Below are 19,772 nucleotides of genomic sequence, written 5' to 3'. Positions count from 1 at the left end.
CGTTATTTACATTACCATAATTAAAATATCCAAAAACTACATTTTCAAAATGCAAATTAAAATTAAAGAGTACCTTTTCTTTAATAAACATAGAGACATCATACCATAACTTTTTAACATAACTACAGTGCCAGAAGATGTGGGGTACAGTTTCCAAGTACAAAGAGCAAAAAGAGCAATTAACATCAATATCCTTCTTAAATTTGTTGTAAAAACAAACTGCAACCTCAAGCAGCAAAAACTGGAGCGAACTGAAGAAGCTGGAGAGATGTTGTTAAGCAGCTCCACCTGGTGTAAGCGACGAAAACAACCTCATAATTTTGATACTTTTAATTTATATATATAAAATCGTAATATTTAGAATTTTTTAACCGTTTTACAAGCCCTCTATTACAAGGTAACCCTGTTTCAAATTCCGGCATACTGTTTTTGCACCTTTTGTTAAACATAAAAAACGAAATAACGTTGAACATTTAAGAATTATTCAAATATGTAGTATATAAAATAAAATAATTATCAGCTTTATAATATAGACTATACTTGATATTGTAGCTAATTATCCCATGCTGACATTCTCACTCATTACCAGATGTTGGCAGTATTATGTATTTTATGTACACCTTTAGACAGTTTTTTAGACGAATCATCTTCAAGTCCAAAGATTATGCTGTACCATTGAAGATATAGCACACGTACATCACTGCATTTACATCAGTGTTTGCTTGCTCATCTGAAATACATCTATAGGACGTTTCCTATCAGATGTCTATAATATGTAATGGATTAGCGTGTATGTGAAATTGACATCTTAAAGACGTCTTATCAAATGTTTGAAGCGATCTTTAACAGACATCTTGCAGACGTACTTCTGGGTAGTGGGCCCTTCTCCAGTATCTGAGTATGTAACCGCTTAGCTGACCCAACACTGCTTGATTGACTGACTGGATCATTGATTATGGATCCAGGACTCCCATTGAGAAATAAGCTAGTTGTTTCAAAGATTGCAAATGTTATCTTCCACTTGCATAGGAATGAAAATACCATACTTGCTTTGTTTATACTGAAGTTTTCAAAGTGCAGCAGTCTGTAAATGAAATGAATAATGACAACAAGAACTGTTGTTCATCATCTTTTATTACGAACCCAGTCATTACTACATCCATCTAAACATCTTATTCCATAAAAAGTAAAAAAAACAACAACAAAAAAACAATTGTAAAGCATACACAGATATATTCATTTATTTATGTGATTTATTTGAGCAGACCTAAGATTTCCAATGTTTAAAGGGTCATTTGGGATGAGAACAAATACTGTGGAAAAAAAGTAGTGAATCTAGTTCCTAATTTGGAATGTTCAAGGCTCACAATGTTATACTTCAATTTCCTTTCACAATACTATAATCCAAAGAAAACAAGACAAGTTCCAGTTGTTCTGGCTCTGCAAACGGTAAAATATTTGATGAGAATATGAAACACTAATACAAAGATGAACTCTTTAAAACACATTACAGATTGCGTGTGAGACAGTAAAGTGTATTATAAAACCACATTCATATCCTCACATCAAGCAAGGAAGTATAATATTTAGAATGTCAAAAGCAGAAATTACTCAAAAATGCTGCTGAAATGATAGATGAACCCTTCCTTTTTTGTGCATGTGCTCTCACTTTCCAGCCTAAAAATACAATAACAAAATATTACTAGGGGAAAAAAGCTCTTAAATTAACACAATGGAACACATAACTGCAGTAAAAGGTTCACCTTATCTAAACCCTCACTATTTTAACTTTGCATCTTTCAACTGTAACAGCAAAAAAAATCACCTTCACATGCTCGACCGACAAGAAAGTGTGATTTTAAACCCTGAGCATGTTCTATATTCAAATAATGAATCAGGCTCACGTAACGCTCTTTCTCGTACATACTCAATATTGAATTTCTTCACAACAGCTTGATTAGAACAGAAGAAAATACAAATCATTATTTGGGATTATGTGAATAACTTTGCAATAACCCCCGTCATACTTGTGTTTATCATCAAAGTAGAAATCAGCATTTTTCAATGAATAAAAAATAAAATAAAAACTACATTAAACTAAACAATTAAGCAAATACTAAATATTATTATAGTGGTTGTGCAATTAAATGACTGTCACATGAACCATATAAAATACAAGAAGTATCAATACACATAACTGATATGTTTTGTAGGGCTCTCGCTTCAAATTAACAAAACATAATATTTATGAAAAGAACATGTATATAGTTAAAACTAAGTGATATGTTTCATATTGGTCACTTACATCCGACAGATGGCACGCTTACTGTGGTATAATGGAATGTTTTGGGTCTTTTGTTTGCAAGGAAGTATCAGCTTTCCTTTAGCTTCTCATTCAGACTCCTAGCCTGCGATTGGTTGATTCAGTAATCTTGACCATCATCCTGATAACCCTGGTATCCCTCGTCTTGGAAATCCGTGTAGCCAGTGTCAGCTTCTCCACTTGCACTGGGTGCACCTTTGGGGCAGTATTTGGCATCATAGATCTGACGGCCAAGCCCGAAATTCTGCCCGCTCTGGTTGGCGCCTTGAGTGTAGCCCATTTGTAGAGACATTGTGGAGTTGTCACACTTATCTGTGCCTAATTTCTGGTCGTAGATGGCACGGCGGGTCCCTGGAGCTGTCATACCAGACTATAAACAAATGAGAGTTATTTCATATTATTCATATACTATTACAGTATTTATTGATATTTTAAATTAGATTTTTGAATTAATGTTTCCAAATTTTGTTTAATTTTTTAAAATGTAACCTTTTCATGAAATATTTATATTTCGTTTCAGCTTTATTTCAGTTAATGAAAACACTTTTTAATAGTTTTAATTAATAACAAGACTGATAAGAATGCAGAAAATGAGCAATATCATAATTTTGTTGTGTTTTTGTCATTTTTACGATTTATTTTTTAATATTCCATTTAGCGTTAATTTATATTATTTCAGTTAAAGTCATTTTAGTGCTTCAACTTGAATATATTATATTTCAGTTTACCACAGTTGCTTTTTTTTTTAAGTTGAAATTGTTATCTATTTATATTTTATTTCAGTCTAATGTCAATTTAAGAAAATACTTTTTAAAAGTAAAAAGAAAAGTTTTCTTTTAATATTTCCATTTAGCTTTAATTTATTTTTATTTTTAGTAATTTTGGTACTTCAAACATATTTGATGTCAGTTAGTGGCCAAGACAACATTTCCAAATTTTGTTGAATTTTTTTAAGCTGAACATTTTTCATCTAATATTTATATTTTATTTCAGCCTAATTTCGATTAATGAAAATGCTTTTTGATGGTTTTAGTTAACAATAACACCACTGATCAGAAGGCAACATCATTGGACACAGGGAGGGTGGTACTTACCTGGCTAGCACCCTTGTTGGTGCCCATCTGAAGACTGATGGTTGAATGGTCCATTGGCGGTAGAATGTGTGCCTTGGCATCATACAGGTGTCTTCTGGTGCCATAGGCATTCATTCCAGCTTGACTTGCACATTTATTTGTTCCCATCTATTAAAAGACATGCAAGTGAGCTACAAATACTCTCATGGTACTTTCCAGATTGAGGCAAATTAGTTCTGTATTACAAATAATTGTGACTCAAATTCAGATGGTTTAAAATAATGACAGAAACTCGGTCATACAAAACTGAATCATACCTGTAATCCAATGACACATTGCCCAGCTTTCATTTTCTCTTCATCAAATGCCCTCTCCTGTCTCTCTGCATATTTCACTCCAATGTCTACACTTGAGTGGGAGCCCTTGGTTTTAGCCTGTAAACACAGTGAGAATCTATAATTACAGACTGAAATATCAGAGTTATGCTGTTCTCCACCAAAATTGTATCATTCAGCAGGGCTTACCATGCCAGCAAGAGCCAGGAGGGTGGTCTGAACCTGTGTCATATTTCCATTCTCAAACAGATCATTGGCTTCAAAACTATCGTGTGGTTTGAGTCCGTAGGTGGTGATCGCTTTAATGAAGTTGGTCAGGTTCTCCAGCTGCAACAGAATAAAATAGCTGAATCCAAACAGACAAAACATAACCTTCTACTATAATAGACAATCTTATCAGCAGTTTAAGTGAACACAACAGACAACTATGTTTTCGAAAAAAAAATGTCAATGTCAGTTCAATGTCTCTAGCTTTACTAAACCGTTCAGGAATAAACATTTCAGAGAAGTGGGAAAGGTCAGCTCACCTGATGCCAGTTTTGCGACGACTGGTTGATCTTTTTAATAGACCCTGGCTGAAGTTTGTTTATGAGCCTTTAAGGAAACAGCAAGACCTCAAGGTTACGCAAAGGTATGTTGTGAAATTATTATTGAAAAGACATGATGGGAACTTACTCGCAGAGTATGACACCATTTTTTAACCCTTTCTGAAAGTCATCACCAATTGAGCGCCCAGTAACGTCCTCAATCCAAACCCGTAATTCTTCCTCCTTCTGATGGTCATACTTCTGTGCAATCTAGTGGAAATATGAATATGACATTGATTAATAATAATACAATAATCAGACTACAGGTGCATCTCAATAAATTAGAATGTCGTGGAAAAGTTCATTTATTTCAGTAATTCAACTCAAATTGTGAAACTCGTGTATTAAATAATTTCAATGCACACAGACTGAAGTAATTCAAGTTTTTGGTTCTTTAATTGTGATGATTTTGACTCACATTTAACAAAAACCCACCAATTCACTATCTCAACAAATTAGAATATGGTGACATGCCAATCAGCTAATCAACTCAAAACACCTGCAAAGGTTTCCTGAGCCTTCAAAATGGTCTCTCAGTTTGGTTCACTAGGCTACACAATCATGGGGAAGACTGCTGATCTGTTGTCCAGAAGACAATCATTGACACCCTTCACAAGGAGGGTAAGCCACAAACATTAATTGCCAAAGAAGCTGGCTGTTCACAGAGTGCTGTATCCAAGCATGTTAACAAAGTTGAGTGGAAGGAAAAAGTGTGAAAGAAAAAGATGCACAACCAACCGAGAGAACCACAGCCTTATGAGGATTGTCAAGCAAAATCAATTCAAGAATTTGAGTGAACTTCACAAGGAATGGACTGAGACTGGGTTCAAGGCATCAAGAGCCACCACACACAGACGCATCAAGGAATTTGGCTACAGTTGTCGTATTCCTCTTGTTAAGCCACTCCTGAACCACAGACAACGTCAGAGGCGTCTTACCTGGGCTAAGGAGAAGAAGAACTGGACTGTTGCCCAGTGGTCCAAAGTCCTCTTTTCAGATGAGAGCAAGTTTTGTATTTCATTTGGAAACCAAGGTCCTAGAGTCTGGAGGAAGGGTGGAGAAGCTCATAGCCCAAGTTGCTTGAAGTCCAGTGTTAAGTTTCCACAGTCTGTGATGATTTGGGGTGCAACACCAACACCAGCAGATGACATTGCACCCCAAATCATCACAGACTGTGGAAACTTAACACTGGACTTCAAGCAACTTAGGCTATGAGCTTCTCCACCCTTCCTCCAGACTCTAGGACCTTGGTTTCCAAATGAAATACAAAACTTGCTCTCATCTGAAAAGAGGACTTTGGACCACTCGGCAACAGTCCAGTTCTTCCTCTCCTTAGCCCAGGTAAGACGCCTCTGACGTTGTCTGTGGTTCAGGAGTGGCTTAACAAGAGGAATACGACAACTGTAGCCAAATTTCCTTGACACGTCTCGTGTGTGGTGGCTCTTGATGCCTTGACCCCAGCCTCAGTCCTTTCCTTGTGAAGTTCACTCAAATTCTTGAATCGATTTTGCTTGACAATCCTCATAAGGCTGCGGTTCTCTCGGTTGGTTGTGCATCTTTTTCTTCCACACTTTTTCCTTCCACTCAACTTTCTGTTAACATGCTTGGATACAGCACTCTGTGAACAGCCAGCTTCTTTGGCAATGAATGTTTGTGGCTTACCCTCCTTGTGAAGGGTGTCAATGATTGTCTTCTGGACAACTGTCAGATCAGCAGTCTTCCCCATGATTGTGTAGCCTAGTGAACCAAACTGAGAGACCATTTTGAAGGCTCGGGAAACCTTTGCAGGTGTTTTGAGTTGATTAGCTGATTGGCATGTCACCATATTCTAATTTGTTGAGATAGTGAATTGGTGGGTTTTTGTTAAATGTGAGCCAAAATCATCACAATTAAAAGAACCAAAGACTTAAACTACTTCAGTCTGTGTGCATTGAATTTATTTAATACACGAGTTTCACAATTTGAGTTGAATTACTGAAATAAATGAACTTTTCCACTACATTCTAATTTATTGAGATGCACCTGTATAAGACACCTCTATGCTCATTATTTCAATAATAACACAAGATCTACATGATCATTTCTTAAAGGCCCCACAATATATAAAGAAACAACATGTAGGTGAGTGAGAGATAATTATATGTATGTCTAAATATATAGTCAAACATCAAAATAAGGAAATCAAAGGCCTATCTAACACCATAAATCTGTCTATCTAGTTAACGTCAGGACTGCTAACTGATACTAGTATGCTAAATTCACATCAACACCTATCAGGAAGAGCAATGTGAACCAGCAGCAGCTTTATTGTGAGCACAAGCTGTGTGGTTTATAGGCCAGATTACAATGACATATTTGAGCACTGGAGGCAACGCCCCAAGAACTTCTTGAGAACTTTCTTTTCTGTTTCCGCGACTTCTTTTGCGTTTTACTTACTTTAACTTGACAGCTAGTTGCCAGCAAATAATATAATGTAATATGCATTACATGAAGCACGATTGATATTTAACCTTGTATAGTAACACGTGTGTTACATGTTAACACTAAAGGCAGTTTAGGAAATATTTCATACACTTTAGATTCATCAGAATGAGACGAAGCGATTTCTATTAAATATGAGCTACAACATGGCAAACAAAACATGTCTACGTTTTCACGAATGTTTTAAACTAGTTTGTTGGTTATTCCACGTACCTTGCTTTTCACTTCCGCTGAAAACCCGTATGCTGGACCTCTGTTGAACTGCGAAGACATTGTGTCAGCGACAAGGGCAGCCAGTTTCAAAACAGGTTGTCGGGAACTGAAAGAAAGACTTCGGGAAAAGTTTGATAGTTTTGTCTGCTTTACTATTTTAGAGTATGTAGATCCAGAACTTCCCCTCGGTTACCTCGTCACCAATGAGAGCGCGGGCTCAATGCAGACTCCGCCTCTTTCTTTCCTTCTTGGCCCTGATTGATATCAAAAACTCCATATATGGCACTAAAGTACCAAATTCCTTTACAATGGGAGTATCCCTGTGTCCATCCTGGTATTCCAGACTCGCGGTAGCTGAGGAATGGGTCACCTCTGGGAATAAGGCAGGCTACTGAATGATGTCACTAACATTCATAAAATATTTCTCTGAAATGCTGAGGAAGCATTATTATCATGCTAATAATGGAAGTCTATTTACAAGATTTTGAACTGTTACTGAGGCACATTGTAAATCCAGTGGTGAACATTAAGTGTAATAATTTTCTCTAAGTTAAAAAAATAATTCTTGAAGCACAAAAAATATATATATAGATAGATTTGACTTCAGACCGCTTATTAAAGAAATTGTTCATTTCAATATGAAACTGCCATTATTTACTTCCCCTCATGTTGTTACAACACTCTGCCTTAAAGGAATAGTTCATACAAAAATATATATTTGTTGAAAATGTACTCACCCCCAGGTCATCCAAGAACTTCATCAGAACAGATCTGGAGATATTTAACATCACATCACTTGCTCACCAATGGATCCTCTGCAGTGAATGGGTGCCGTCAGAATGAGAGTCCAAACAGCTGATAAAAACATCACAATAATCCACGACTCCAATCCATCAGTTTTTGCCTTGTGAAGTGAAAAACTTGTAAGAAACTTATCAATCAAGGCATTTTAACTTTAAAACATCGCTTTTGGCAAAAAAAAATACCATTCCATAATCCATAATCCCTAAATAATAAAAAATAATCTAATTGACATTTGTTTAGAGTTGTTTTGAACTGTTTTTGCTTGTAAACGTCAAGTCAAGTCAAGTCACCTTTATTTATATAGCGCTTTTAACAATACAGATTGTGACAAAGCAACTGAACAGCATTAATTAGGAAAATAGTGTCAATAATGCAAAATGACAATAGTAAACACTCATTTTTCAGTTAAAGACAGTTCATCATTGAATTCAGTGATGTCAACATCCAGCTCAGTTCAGTTTAAATAATATCTTTGCAATTATGTCAACGATATCGCTGGAAATGAAGTGTCCCCAACTAAGCAAGCCAGAGGCGACAGCGGCAAGGAACCAAAACTCCATCGGTGACAGAATGGAGAAAAAACCTTGGGAGAAACCAGGCTCAGTCGGGGAGCCAGTTCTCCTCTGACCAGACGAACCAGCAGTACAGAAAAATCAATATAAGACGTAATAAAACAGACGATGAATAATATTAACAGCAATTATTATATGATGCAATCAAACGGTGCTTGATCGGTGCATATTTCATTCCTGATTCAGATGAGACAACTTTTTCACTGCAGAAAGTAATATTATGATTGAAGGACACATTTAAGCCAAAAGCAAATGATGGATTTGTCTATCATGTTAATTGATGCACTGGAGTCATGGCAGTTATTTGTGGATTATTGTGATGCTTCATTGCAGAGGATGAACATTGGTGAGCAGAAATTTCTCATTTTCATCTTTGTTCATCAGAAACCTGTTCCGATGAAGAAACAAACTCATCTACATCTTAAATGGCCTGAGGGTGCACATTTTCATTTTTGGGTGAACTATTCTTTTAAGTGGTGACTAAAGGCCTCACAAAGAAATATAACTATAACAATTATATTGGTGTCCACTTCGAGGGTCAATAATCCTTAATAATGTTTATTTGTTATAAGCAAGCTGCAGTTAATGTCGTTTTAAATGCTCAAGCTCTTTAAAGTCCAGTGGATTCTGATTTAATCAACTACAAAAATAATTATAATATTGTCATTGTCAAATATTGACATTAGTGTTGAAGATGTGGTGCGAAATGCCTTATTCTCAAAGAATTAGAATGATATAGTTGTAGTTATAATTTTTGTTATAAAATCTGGTGTAAGGGGCCATTCAAACAATGCATTTTTACAATGTCCCGTCAAGAGCGAGGTGGTGCAAAATGCATAAGCATAACAGTCAGACATGTTCATTTTTCACAGCAAAAACATGTTCTGTGTTAAGCTGCTGAATGGAGTCCAGTGTTGCTTTGAACCACATTGACTTAAGCTGAATAAAGCTAACTGAAAATAAGCAGAAACATTCTTCAAAATCTTCTGTTGAGTTCAGCTGAAGAAAGTAAACCATACAGATTTAGAATGACGTGAAGGGTGTAAACGAAAGAATTGTCATTTTCAGTGAACTATCCCTTTAAGACTGAGGCCGAGTATGTGTTTATACTGCAACCACTTTTGGTTAAAGTTTCTGGTTTGCTTCAGTTAAAGGGGGTTTCCATGACACATCAAGCAAGCAAATAGACTACAGCAATTACACTTGAATAGTACATTACATAGGTAACAGCACATTTTGGTATTTACTATTGATTCATTTAGCATGCCAAATATTTTCCTGAAAAGGAACAGAAATATTAAATGACAGATATTCCTCTCATGAACATGTCAATCATGTAGGTTTGGGACAAATAACCTTGATGGAAGAAAGGGTTCCATGAAGCAAAGAGTTTTGATCATTTTATTTTTTTCAAACAAACGAGTGATGTTAAACACTGAACAATTATACTGATCAAAAATGATCAAAGAAGTCTCTCCTCTAGTTATAAATTGCAAATTATATTCGCAATACCCTAACCAAGTGTTGAGCTCTTAGATGGCCTTTGCTTCAAAAACAATGCATATTCCTGGACTATCTGACATGGTTTTTAAAAAAACATATGCTGTACTTTTGAAACCAAGTGAAGCTAGCGGAAGCCTTTCCAAACTTTTTACATCAAAGGCACATTGGTAGGATGAAGGTAGCAGAGCACACAGTGTTTGCAAGTCGGCAGCAAATTGGTTTCACCCCTTCACAAGACGTTTGTCTTCAAAACAATGGCAAGGAATTAAAAAAAATATTGAATGAAAAACAAAAAAAAACACGATCAATGTCAAACTGAAAACACTGAATGAATAATAGGACCACAACCTATCAATCTAGGTCTACAGATGCCTGTGAACAGCAACACAAACGATTGGGTCTTCCATTCTAAATGCTTTGTTTCCTCCCAAATTCATTACATTCACACAAAAAAAAAAAGGAAAAGACTTAGAAAGGTTTTTACATGGATTGCAAGAACTATGTACAGACAAGCAGGATAACGCGCATGTTTATTGACATTTATAGCACAATGCGTCCATTTGAGAAAAAAAAGACCATATGGCAGATGCCATGAGGGGTTTCCTTCTGTACCACCTAAACAAAAGTCTAAATGCCATACATTCACTAAGGCTCTTCAAATAAGAAAGTCATTGTTGAATGGTTTCAGTAAGGCAAACAATATCTAAAGGAATGGTAACAAGTATATTTCCAGCATATTAACATTTTCCTGCTTTCCTGTCCTCACAGTTTGAAGGTGAAAAGTAGCACCCTCTGTGGCCAATCACTGTGTTTTCTTCTAGCACATGAATACTTTCTTTTTTTGACATTTATCCATATTTTTCTTTTGACAATTATCTAGGCAAACAGATTCGTTTAAAATATTGTTTTAACATCTAAAAATAGATTGCTCTTCTCTCATATGAAAAATTGAAAATCACGTATATTAAATAAATCGAGAAAGAAATGTTAAGCGAGAAATGACGTTCAGTTTGGAATGGAATGTCAGTATCTACTGCAATTAGCACACGTACGTGAGAGCCGCTGTGGGAAAAAATGTATTTATATATGCCTCATGTACAGCACAAATAAGGGGACAATTGTTGATGCGAACAGAAAAGCCTCAAACATATCTGCACATCTGAGTGGATAACCTTCTGCAAAGAAAAAAAAAAAAAAAAGGTCAAATAAATAGATGCATACATGATAAGAAACTTTTATAATTTATTCGTCACATAAAGCTTTTTGTAACTGCCAAAAAATGTTCTCGACTTGCTTTTAAACATCTGTACTGCTCAATGCTTGCTCAGACCCTCCTATTCACACGTTGTGCAAGAACTGGCCCAGTTAAATCCCTGCGAGCCATTATATACAACCCTTGTTTGCAAATTCTTGTTGGTAGCAGCACATCACAAACAGGACATCACTTCAGCTCCTTCTTGTGGAAAACTGAACTCGGAACAACCGCCGTTGGTTCGTTCTTTACACCTGTAAGATGAACCTAGAACAGAGTGACAAGGAGAGTCGGTTCGATCTCCTACGACTCACAGTAGGAACATTGAAAACTTTTCCAAGCCCTGTTCTCAGTCTAGGCAAACATATGGCAGGATGTTCAATTTACTCTCATCGTCATGAAGATCCAACGATATACACTCTGTCCAATCAAACCAGGCTCCCTTGGTGTCATAACAACCGTTCACTCCCGGCCAGTGTTCCTTATGTATTCTGAGAAGGTCCTCGTTCGTTACGTCCCGAGTCACCCCGGGTAGTTCTGTCGGGGAGCTGCTCGGTACTAAAACGTGCATTTTTCGGGTCTCTTTGACGTCGTGTTCCTCTCGCTTCAAATATTCAGTCATGAAAAAGTGCGCCCCATGAGTCTGTGCTCCAGAGGATGTGAGGACATTGCTCTGAAGGTTAAGGTATGATTGAATAATTTCATTTCTGGACAGCTCTTTCCAGTTTGTCTGTTGAAAGGGGTTGGGAACTGACGTAGGTGTCTTTTGCGGAGGCATCTCAGTCCTCACCGAAGGCTCTGCGATTGGTGGGCCTTGGCACTCTGCCTCGTGGTGGGATTCTTTTGGAGTGAGGGGCTTAATCTGTCCGGTCACCGGGTCGAATGTCAACCTACGCTCTTTTAACCGCACGGGTTTGGTCCTGTCCTCCGCAGACTGCCCTTGAAGATTTACGGTGTAGTCTCTGGGTCTGTATTTCTTCCGCTTTTTGCCTTCCGAGTTGGAGGTCACTCTACCCCGCTCCCCCTTAGTCTCCATGCCCTCCAAACCGTGTGTGGAGAGCGGGGAGCCAGAGAGCGGCTCCAGTGTCGCAGTGCTGTGTGGGGGCTGGGAGAGTGTATCCGTAGATCTGTGCAAGTGCATCGAGCCTTCCAGCCCCATAGATGACGGACCATCGCCGATGCACACCTGGGCCGGTGACGTTAAAGGCTGCAGTGTGGGCAAAGGCGAGGGCACTTGGGCTGAATTCTGTGACGGGCTCGAGAGAATCCCTTTTGGTGCATATGTAGAAGACCTCTTTGCCATCGTCTCATGCATTATGCTGCATGGACTCGAGGAGTACCGAGGGCTTTTGGGCTGATGCTGCCCACCTCCATCCATTCTCGCCTGCTGCTGTAACACTGACGTTTTGAGTAAGGAGGAAGTGCTAGGTAGTTTGGTAAGCCCCGGAGAGCTCGGATGAGGCTTCACAGCGTTGACAGGGATTTTGTTGTGCCTGTCATTCTCAAGGTGTTCCATGCGGATTCTGTCAGACGGTACATCATCATCTTTATCCGGGAGTGGATCGGGGCTTCCCCTAATTCCATTTGATGGTGGGGAAGAGGAATACATTGGCTCGTAAAGGGACGTCTTTGTCATTTTGGCTGGCAGATGCGGACTATCCCTTTGCTCCCCCCGCCGCTTTCGGCTGCTGGATTTCTCTGCCTTTGGGGAGTATGTGTTATGGATGTCATTCCTGGTTTTGAGCTCAGGAGCAACCTTGCTTGGAGGGGGGACCGCTGGAGGCGTGTCTGTCCGGCAGGGATGAGCACCGCCATTGGCAGAACCCGGAACATTTGGCGCTCCTCTCACCGGAGTGTCACTTTGGCCGGGCTCAATCAGCTTCTGCCAGTTCCGCAGGAGTTTCTTGGCACGTTTGGCAAGGTCCTCATCCTTTGTTTTCTTTCTCACATCGTTAATCAGCTTTCCCAAGCGGGTTTCCTGCATTGAAAAGGAAACATCAGAGAAAAGTCTCAAAATTGCATATTACAAGTCATATAAAGTCTTCACAAAAAGTATTTTTCTGTCAAATTAATACCATTAGTGTTAATGAAGAGTAATGATAGACAAGATATTATCTGTTTGTTAATCTGACGTCAAGCGACATTTCCTGGTCCAAACGCTCTATCAAACGGTGCTAATATATACTCATGATGTGCTGCACTACTACCGAAAAATCATTATCCTTACTTTATCTCCATACCAAAATCTCAGTTAGCCAGACAGTGACTTATCTTTTCTGAATCATTAAAATATTGTTGTCTGGGAAATTGTGAGCATAGAAACAATAGTGTACACCCTGAGTTTTTAAAAGCTTAGCATAAAAGGATAGTATTCATGCTTGAAATATAGTGCTGACTTGGACCCGGAAAGAGTATTTGATACGTCATGTCTTAGGCAGATTAATATTATATTACAGATGATTAGTGTACATCTTTACAAACCTCAAGTGCTTCTTTGGTGATAGGGTATTTCTCCAAATTGGTGATAACATCAAGAACTGCAACCATGTTACAGATCTGTTCAGGAAGACAGACATTTTAAGACAGGAAAACAGACAGTTTAACATAAGCCTATGACATGACACATACTATGAAATGTTGTCCAATATAATGGGTATAGAAGAATGTTGGAATCATATTCTAAAGGCAGGAACTGTTCAAACCTAAGGCTGGAATACACAATAACTTTTGCTAGAATTTTTCTCCAGTCTGCTGTATGAAGTCAACGCTAGTCACTGAAAGTCAGTCAGTCTCCAGATTGACACATTTCACAGAAAAATCAGTTTATGACAAGCAAAGACTCCGATTATTTAGCATCAGACTATGATTCCATCCAGTTTGAGAAGATTTTAGAATACATTTTCATTTGTCATGCGTCTTCTAGGAATGACGTGCATGTTTCTGCGTGAATTTCGGAACGACCCACAGTCGTTTAGACCGCATTTACATTGCATAGATCAAGTGATCAATTTTTCTTCCCATGTGGCACAGATTGGATATGACCCATTAACGCGCAAGCAGGAAAAAAAGCACATGGATTCCGATATTCTCAGATTGGTTTCAGGCCTTATTCATGTGTGATAATAAATCTGATAGGAATCGGATGTGTGCATTTGCATCGCATCTGCCATGTAAGTGGACAAATGTCCTGTATAGGGCTGGGCAATAACGATAATTATTGCGATACAATTTTCCTCGATAAAACAAATAAAAGTTCAATAAACGTCTGATTTAATGTTTGTGTGCCAAAAGTGGAACACAACATTTGAACCGTGCCACATGGACCATTTATCTGCTCGGCTCAAAGTTTAAAAGGCAGCGCAGTGTGAGCTTACTACAGCAGATGTGTTCACGCGACCACTAAAAAGCGCTTGAATTCAGTGAAGAACACAAATGACTGTGACTTAAAGCAGGATATTCATAGGATAAAAATGTGGGATATTCATATCGAATTGTATTATACAATTAATGTAGACATGAATTAAATGTATTAATGGAGTAATGGAATATAATTCGTTTGTTATTAAGCTATAGTGTCTGTGCATTTACACTAAATGTATTTAGACTGTTTTTCATATAAATACTTAGAAACCATATAGTAAAATTTTTACCATGGTGTTGAGGTGCTATGTGTGTGGTTTTAACTGTGGTTATGATGATCTAAATGTATGCTACTATGGAATGGTTAATTTAAATAAAACTCAAACAGTAAGAATTATTAAATTTCACCATATAAAAATTAGATTGTTACAATTTTTACAGATGTTACTGTTTTTGATAATGAACAAATTTACATCCGCATCCTAACTCAAGCTACCGTCAAATGAGCATTTCTAAGAGACGAAAAAAGTAGTAATATTATTGCAAACTGTGCTGAAGAGACACGACATCAAAGTCAGGCAACACAAACCTGATTCATGATTTAAAACAATATCACTCATTAGAACATGCAGAAATGAATTTTTCTATTAAGATAATTATTTTAAGAAAAAATGACTGGAAAAGTGCAAAGAATTCAAAAACATGAAGTGTTTGTCATGTTCGGACCATAAACAGTAGATTAAAACCACAATTAACAGTCTTTCACTTAGGAACAAAAAAATGCCTTTAAACTTGAAAGAATTAAAGATTTGAAATTTATTGCGATAATTATTGATAGACTGATATGAAACTTTATCCTGATAATTTTTTGCCCATATCCCCCAGCCCTAGTCGTACATCACTGAAAAAGCAATGGTGGTGAATGACGTCAGCTCAGGTGGATGCTTTTCCGGGTCAGTACACAGTGTTGCCAAGTCCTTGGTTTTCCTGCAGAATTGGGCAACTTTTACTCTGTTGTGGGTTGTTTTTTTTAGTTCCAGGGTTAAAGCGATCCCCCCCCCTCCCCACTATTTACCCCAGGGGGAACGCCATCTGAGGGGAAAACAGCGACCATTTTATTCTGTAACCTTTTACAAAGACAACAAGTGTATGATCCCTAGAGTTTTAAAATCTGTACCAATTTTGTAAAGAAGTTTAGTGCATTCCAGCCTTTAGCTATAAAGAAAATCACACGAAGTTGCTCAATGTCTAATATAAAGAAAATCAAATCAAAACACACTGACACTTGGCACACAAGCAAAAATGTTTCCACACTCTTTTGTAAGTGTCAGATATAGAATATTAAAACCAATGTGATACACTGAAGTTTATCAGTAACAATAGACATCTCACCCCTCATTCAGTCAGTGAGTGTGGAAAAAGTCTGAACAACTTTTAATCAGCGGAAGCAGAAACTGAACACTTCAAATCAATAGACAACAGGTTTAACCTATTTACTCCAGGGCAGCATTCCGACCCTCCTAACCTTAATTTACCAATTTAACCCCAAGAGACTAGTTAGAGTATGGACATCCATAGCCAAACACCCAACAGAATACATAAATAGTCAATGTGTGTATGAAATGTACTCAGAATCAAACATCTTGTAAGAGTTAAATAAAACCCGACCACTTTTTACTTACCATAAAGTCTCCGGTGAAGACACTCGCTAGAACCTTAAAGTTGGGAATATTTATTGTGATAGCAATTGTTAGCCTAGTACAAGATTAGATGTGGCTGTCACATTTTCCAGTCAGACAGTTGGTTAGCTCTGCGTCCCCAGTTAGCACAGCAACGTAGCCGGAACAGCTACCAGCTGTGTGCTCAGGTTAGTTCCCACACATTCGGGACAGCCAAGACCACACATCTACGACTGTTTGAAGGCATCGACAGAGGTTGCATCTCTCTTGCTTATACTGAATCAAGCTAACTCAATGCTCTCAGCAGGAATTCGTCTGCTAGCACTTTGCTAATGCCACTGTGTCAGCTAACCACATATACCGAGCTCATATTAGCCAAGATATGCCGTGTATAAGCAGGAAACAACAGACAGTGTTCACTGGCGATATTAGCGCTACTGTTAAACTTACAAAAAGTAATAAACGAGCAGAGAATTCTTTAAGTCTGCTCCAAAGCTCAATAGCAGATAGCTTGACATGAAACAGCTAGCGGACGACAGGCTTCCCGCAACATGCACATTAAATCGAGATGGCCGCTTTAATAAAAGCTCTCGATGCATGCTTATGTTTGAAGGCAGGGTTATATCGCGCCTGTCCGGTTGTTCCGTTAGCGTAGCGCGAGGGGTAACGATAAATGTGGCTCCCGTCAGTTAGCGAACTGCTAAAGGGAGCTCCACATCTGCTCTGCCACACATTCAGACGCTCGACGCGGCGTTTGGCGGCTCGAAATAAGGCTCTAACTGTGTCGTGTCGGGGAAAGTGAGCTTTGGTCGGCAGGAGAGTGAGCGGGTTACTCACATTGCTCTGGCTATCGATGGCCTGCAGCAGCCGGTCTCTCATCTGCTGCGGGGTTGCGGAGGCCGTTGTCATTGCCTGCTCGGTGCGAATCGGCCGACGGGGGAAAAATCCTCCGGATTCAAGGGCTTAATGGATTGCAGGAACTCACAGACCTCTCGGGAGGATTGAGAAGTGGCGGAACCACATGTTTCTGATGTGATTGTTGGCTTGAGAAATGGTGTATGTGTGTGTTCAGTTGGGAGATGAAGATTCGACGGTTGTCGTGTCTCTCCGCCTCATTGCGTCGAGCGCTCTCACCGATCTCATGAACTCCACTGGATCAAAACCTCAGGCCCGCTGCATTATGGGAGAGCGCGACGCCGCGTGACGCCATCACGCAGGTTCGAACACCGATGCAGAACCCAGACGATTAGAATATGACAAAAAACACAGTTCTTACTATTTTTATCGAATATGTTGGACGTTTTTAATATATTAAATATATGCACATGATACAACCAGCCCCATGATAAATGTCCATAATACACAATAAACATGTTACAAATTATACACACCGTAAACATATTAGGTTCTAGAGAAAAATGGGAAAATATGAATAAAATAAGAGGAAAAGGAAGTCACTGCACTAAGCTATCAGCATATTTAAGAAAATACTTGCAAATTATTAAGACCATTTATTTGATGTATATGGAACTTTCCCTAATAATAGAGGTCTATTAATAATTGCATATTAGATTTTTATTTTTGTATGCTATGGCTATCGAAAAACATTTATCAATTACTGTTAGCAAATATATTTACTTTTCTCTTTATGAATCTATAACGATCACATTGCAATTCTTTGCAATATTACATGTATGGAGTCTATAATTATAAAAGTTATAAGCTCAGATCTAACTTCTCTTAATCTTATATCTTCATGTTTTTGAGCGCAGAGGAAAATAATACAAACAAATATGCTTTTTAACATTTTATTCAATTCAATAAACAAATATTAATGCAAAGGTACAAAGACTTAAGCTTCCACACAGAAAAATACAGTAAGAACAATGGAATTTAAGCTTGATAACATTTTGTTTTAAATAAGTAGCACACTTACAAAGTCCACAATGTTTTCTATTCTTTTTTTAATTATTATTTTGTTTTCTATATTTCATAGAAAACATGTAGTAATAGGAACATATTTTCCTTTTGTTTTAAAGGGTCAGATAAACCAAACCACAAAGCTGCAGATCTATGTTCCTGAAAGGTTTTAAATAAGTAGCACACTTACAAAGTCCACAATGTTTTCTATTCTTTTTTTTAATTATTATTTTGTTTTCTATATTTCATAGAAAACATGTAGTAATAGGAACATATTTTCCTTTTGTTTTAAAGGGTCAGATAAACCAAACCACAAAGCTGCAGATCTATGTTCCTGAAAGCTAGGTTTGCATATTTGGTGAGTATAGTTATGTCTTGTTGCAAAAAAATTCAGATTAATGTCTGAACTTTGCATTTAAATGTATGTGCAACATCTGAATTATCATACATTGAAAAAATAGAAATTAGCTGCCTTTGTATATATATGAACCACCGAGACTGGCTTCGCATTCATTAAATGCACATACTATAGAGTATTTTAAAGTTTTGTCATGTATACGTTTCAGATCCACTGGGTTGCATTGTACATAAAGAAAAAAGAAAGATACAAAACCACTTCGTCAAAAATGATATTTCCAGCTGCAAAAGTTTTAGTAATGCACTAGCAGAGAGTTCAGATATACTCAGAGCTTGATAACTGCGAAAAAGCAGGACATCACATCGAGACTTGCGGGTATTTTAATATTCAGTACCATGCAGCGAAAGTTCACCCAATATAAAGCAGGTTTTCAGTGTTGAAGGCTGAAGACATATAAAGTCTCATGTAAATGGTTGGGCCTGGGAGAGATTATACATCAAGGTACATAACTGCTTTGTTTTTAAATACAGCTGTCCTAAAATACGAAAGTAAATTCTTACCGTTGGTCAACAAAGACACTAGGTAGTCACTGTGGCAAAATGACAATTACTCAAGAGCATCTTTATATTGAATACATAAGAGTAGCAGTCTGTAGCTGAAGCATGATTTCAATAAAAACATTTTTTTTACAAAAACTTTGTTTTTTTTTCTCAATGGCTTGTCAATTATATAGAAAATGCATGTAAAATATACAAGCAAACTTTCTGCACTATTATTTTTCTGGCCCTATGAACTGGTCGTTTTGGCAAATGACTGATCTGGAAATGAATAGAAAGAAAATCAACTATGATTAGGCAACAAAAAACAAACTGTTTTGAATAGCAGTAGCAGTCTGTAGCTGAAGCATGATTTCAATAAAAACATTTTTTTTTTACAAAAACTTTGTTTTTTTTTCTCAATGGCTTGTCAATTATATAGAAAATGCATGTAAAATATACAAGCAAACTTTCTGCACTATTATTTTTCTGGCCCTATGAACTGGTCGTTTTGGCAAATGACTGATCTGGAAATGAATAGAAAGAAAATCAACTATGATTAGGCAACAAAAAACAAACTGTTTTGAATAGGTTAAAGCTGGTTAAAAATCTATTGGCACACTCAAAAATAAGCATCTGCACAATTAAAAACCTATTCCTGTTTGGGACATATAGAAACAATTTAAAATTTAAAGTGTGTTCATCACTGGTGAGAATTATATGGAAATGAGGTATTTAAAAAAACAATACATCCCAATTTTTTTGAATACTCAGCA

General features: G+C 37.5%; 2 protein-coding genes across 4 annotated transcripts; both read right to left on the bottom strand.

Annotated features, from left to right (window-relative positions):
- Positions 1-1,116: 1,116 nt before the first annotated feature.
- On the bottom strand, positions 1,117-7,230 carry LOC107550622 (calponin-2-like). 2 transcript variants are annotated; one of them, XR_001604684.1, is made up of 8 exons: positions 7,013-7,230; positions 4,407-4,528; positions 4,259-4,325; positions 3,921-4,058; positions 3,714-3,830; positions 3,418-3,564; positions 2,306-2,693; positions 1,117-1,677 (listed from the first exon to the last, which is right to left on the bottom strand). XR_001604684.1 is itself a non-coding variant. In XM_016231949.1 (7 exons), exons 1-7 carry the CDS (start codon positions 7,070-7,072, stop codon positions 2,424-2,426), a joined length of 921 nt encoding a protein of 306 aa, XP_016087435.1. In that variant the 5' UTR covers positions 7,073-7,230; the 3' UTR covers positions 1,117-2,423. The 2 variants fall into 2 exon arrangements, 1 of the variants encoding a protein (XP_016087435.1); XM_016231949.1 differs by having other exon boundaries at positions 1,117-2,693.
- A 2,613-nt stretch (positions 7,231-9,843) lies between these two features.
- Positions 9,844-17,424, bottom strand: LOC107550620 (mediator of RNA polymerase II transcription subunit 26). 2 transcript variants are annotated; one of them, XM_016231946.1, is made up of 3 exons: positions 16,186-17,010; positions 13,625-13,699; positions 9,844-13,121 (listed from the first exon to the last, which is right to left on the bottom strand). In XM_016231946.1, the coding sequence occupies exons 1-3, from the start codon at positions 16,186-16,188 to the stop codon at positions 11,493-11,495; spliced, it is 1,707 nt and encodes a 568-aa protein (XP_016087432.1). In that variant the 5' UTR covers positions 16,189-17,010; the 3' UTR covers positions 9,844-11,492. The 2 variants fall into 2 exon arrangements, with proteins under 2 accessions (XP_016087432.1, XP_016087431.1); XM_016231945.1 differs by lacking the exon at positions 16,186-17,010 and adding an exon at positions 17,020-17,424 and having other exon boundaries at positions 9,845-13,121.
- Positions 17,425-19,772: the final 2,348 nt, after the last annotated feature.

Source organism: Sinocyclocheilus grahami, unplaced genomic scaffold (assembly GCF_001515645.1).
Source record: "Sinocyclocheilus grahami isolate Dianchi unplaced genomic scaffold, SAMN03320097.WGS_v1.1 scaffold402.1, whole genome shotgun sequence".
NCBI lineage: Eukaryota > Metazoa > Chordata > Actinopteri > Cypriniformes > Cyprinidae > Sinocyclocheilus > Sinocyclocheilus grahami.
The sequence above is the reverse complement of the archived record's forward strand: the minus strand, read 5'-3'. Positions and strand labels throughout refer to the sequence as shown.

Excerpts from the sequence above, each read along its gene's own strand:
- LOC107550620 (XM_016231945.1), bottom strand. The coding sequence starts at position 17,091 with ATGACAACGGCCTCCGCAACCCCGCAGCAGATGAGAGACCGGCTGCTG. Across the intron at positions 13,700-17,019 it reads CCATCGATAGCCAGAGCAAT|ATCTGTAACATGGTTGCAGT; the intron begins GTGAGTAACCCG and ends CTTCCTGAACAG. Across the intron at positions 13,122-13,624 it reads TCACCAAAGAAGCACTTGAG|GAAACCCGCTTGGGAAAGCT; the intron begins GTTTGTAAAGAT and ends TTTTCAATGCAG.
- LOC107550622 (XM_016231949.1), bottom strand. The coding sequence starts at position 7,072 with ATGTCTTCGCAGTTCAACAGAGGTCCAGCATACGGGTTTTCAGCGGAA. Across the intron at positions 4,059-4,258 it reads CGTCGCAAAACTGGCATCAG|CTGGAGAACCTGACCAACTT; the intron begins GTGAGCTGACCT and ends ATTCTGTTGCAG. Across the intron at positions 3,565-3,713 it reads AATGTGTCATTGGATTACAG|ATGGGAACAAATAAATGTGC; the intron begins GTATGATTCAGT and ends GTCTTTTAATAG.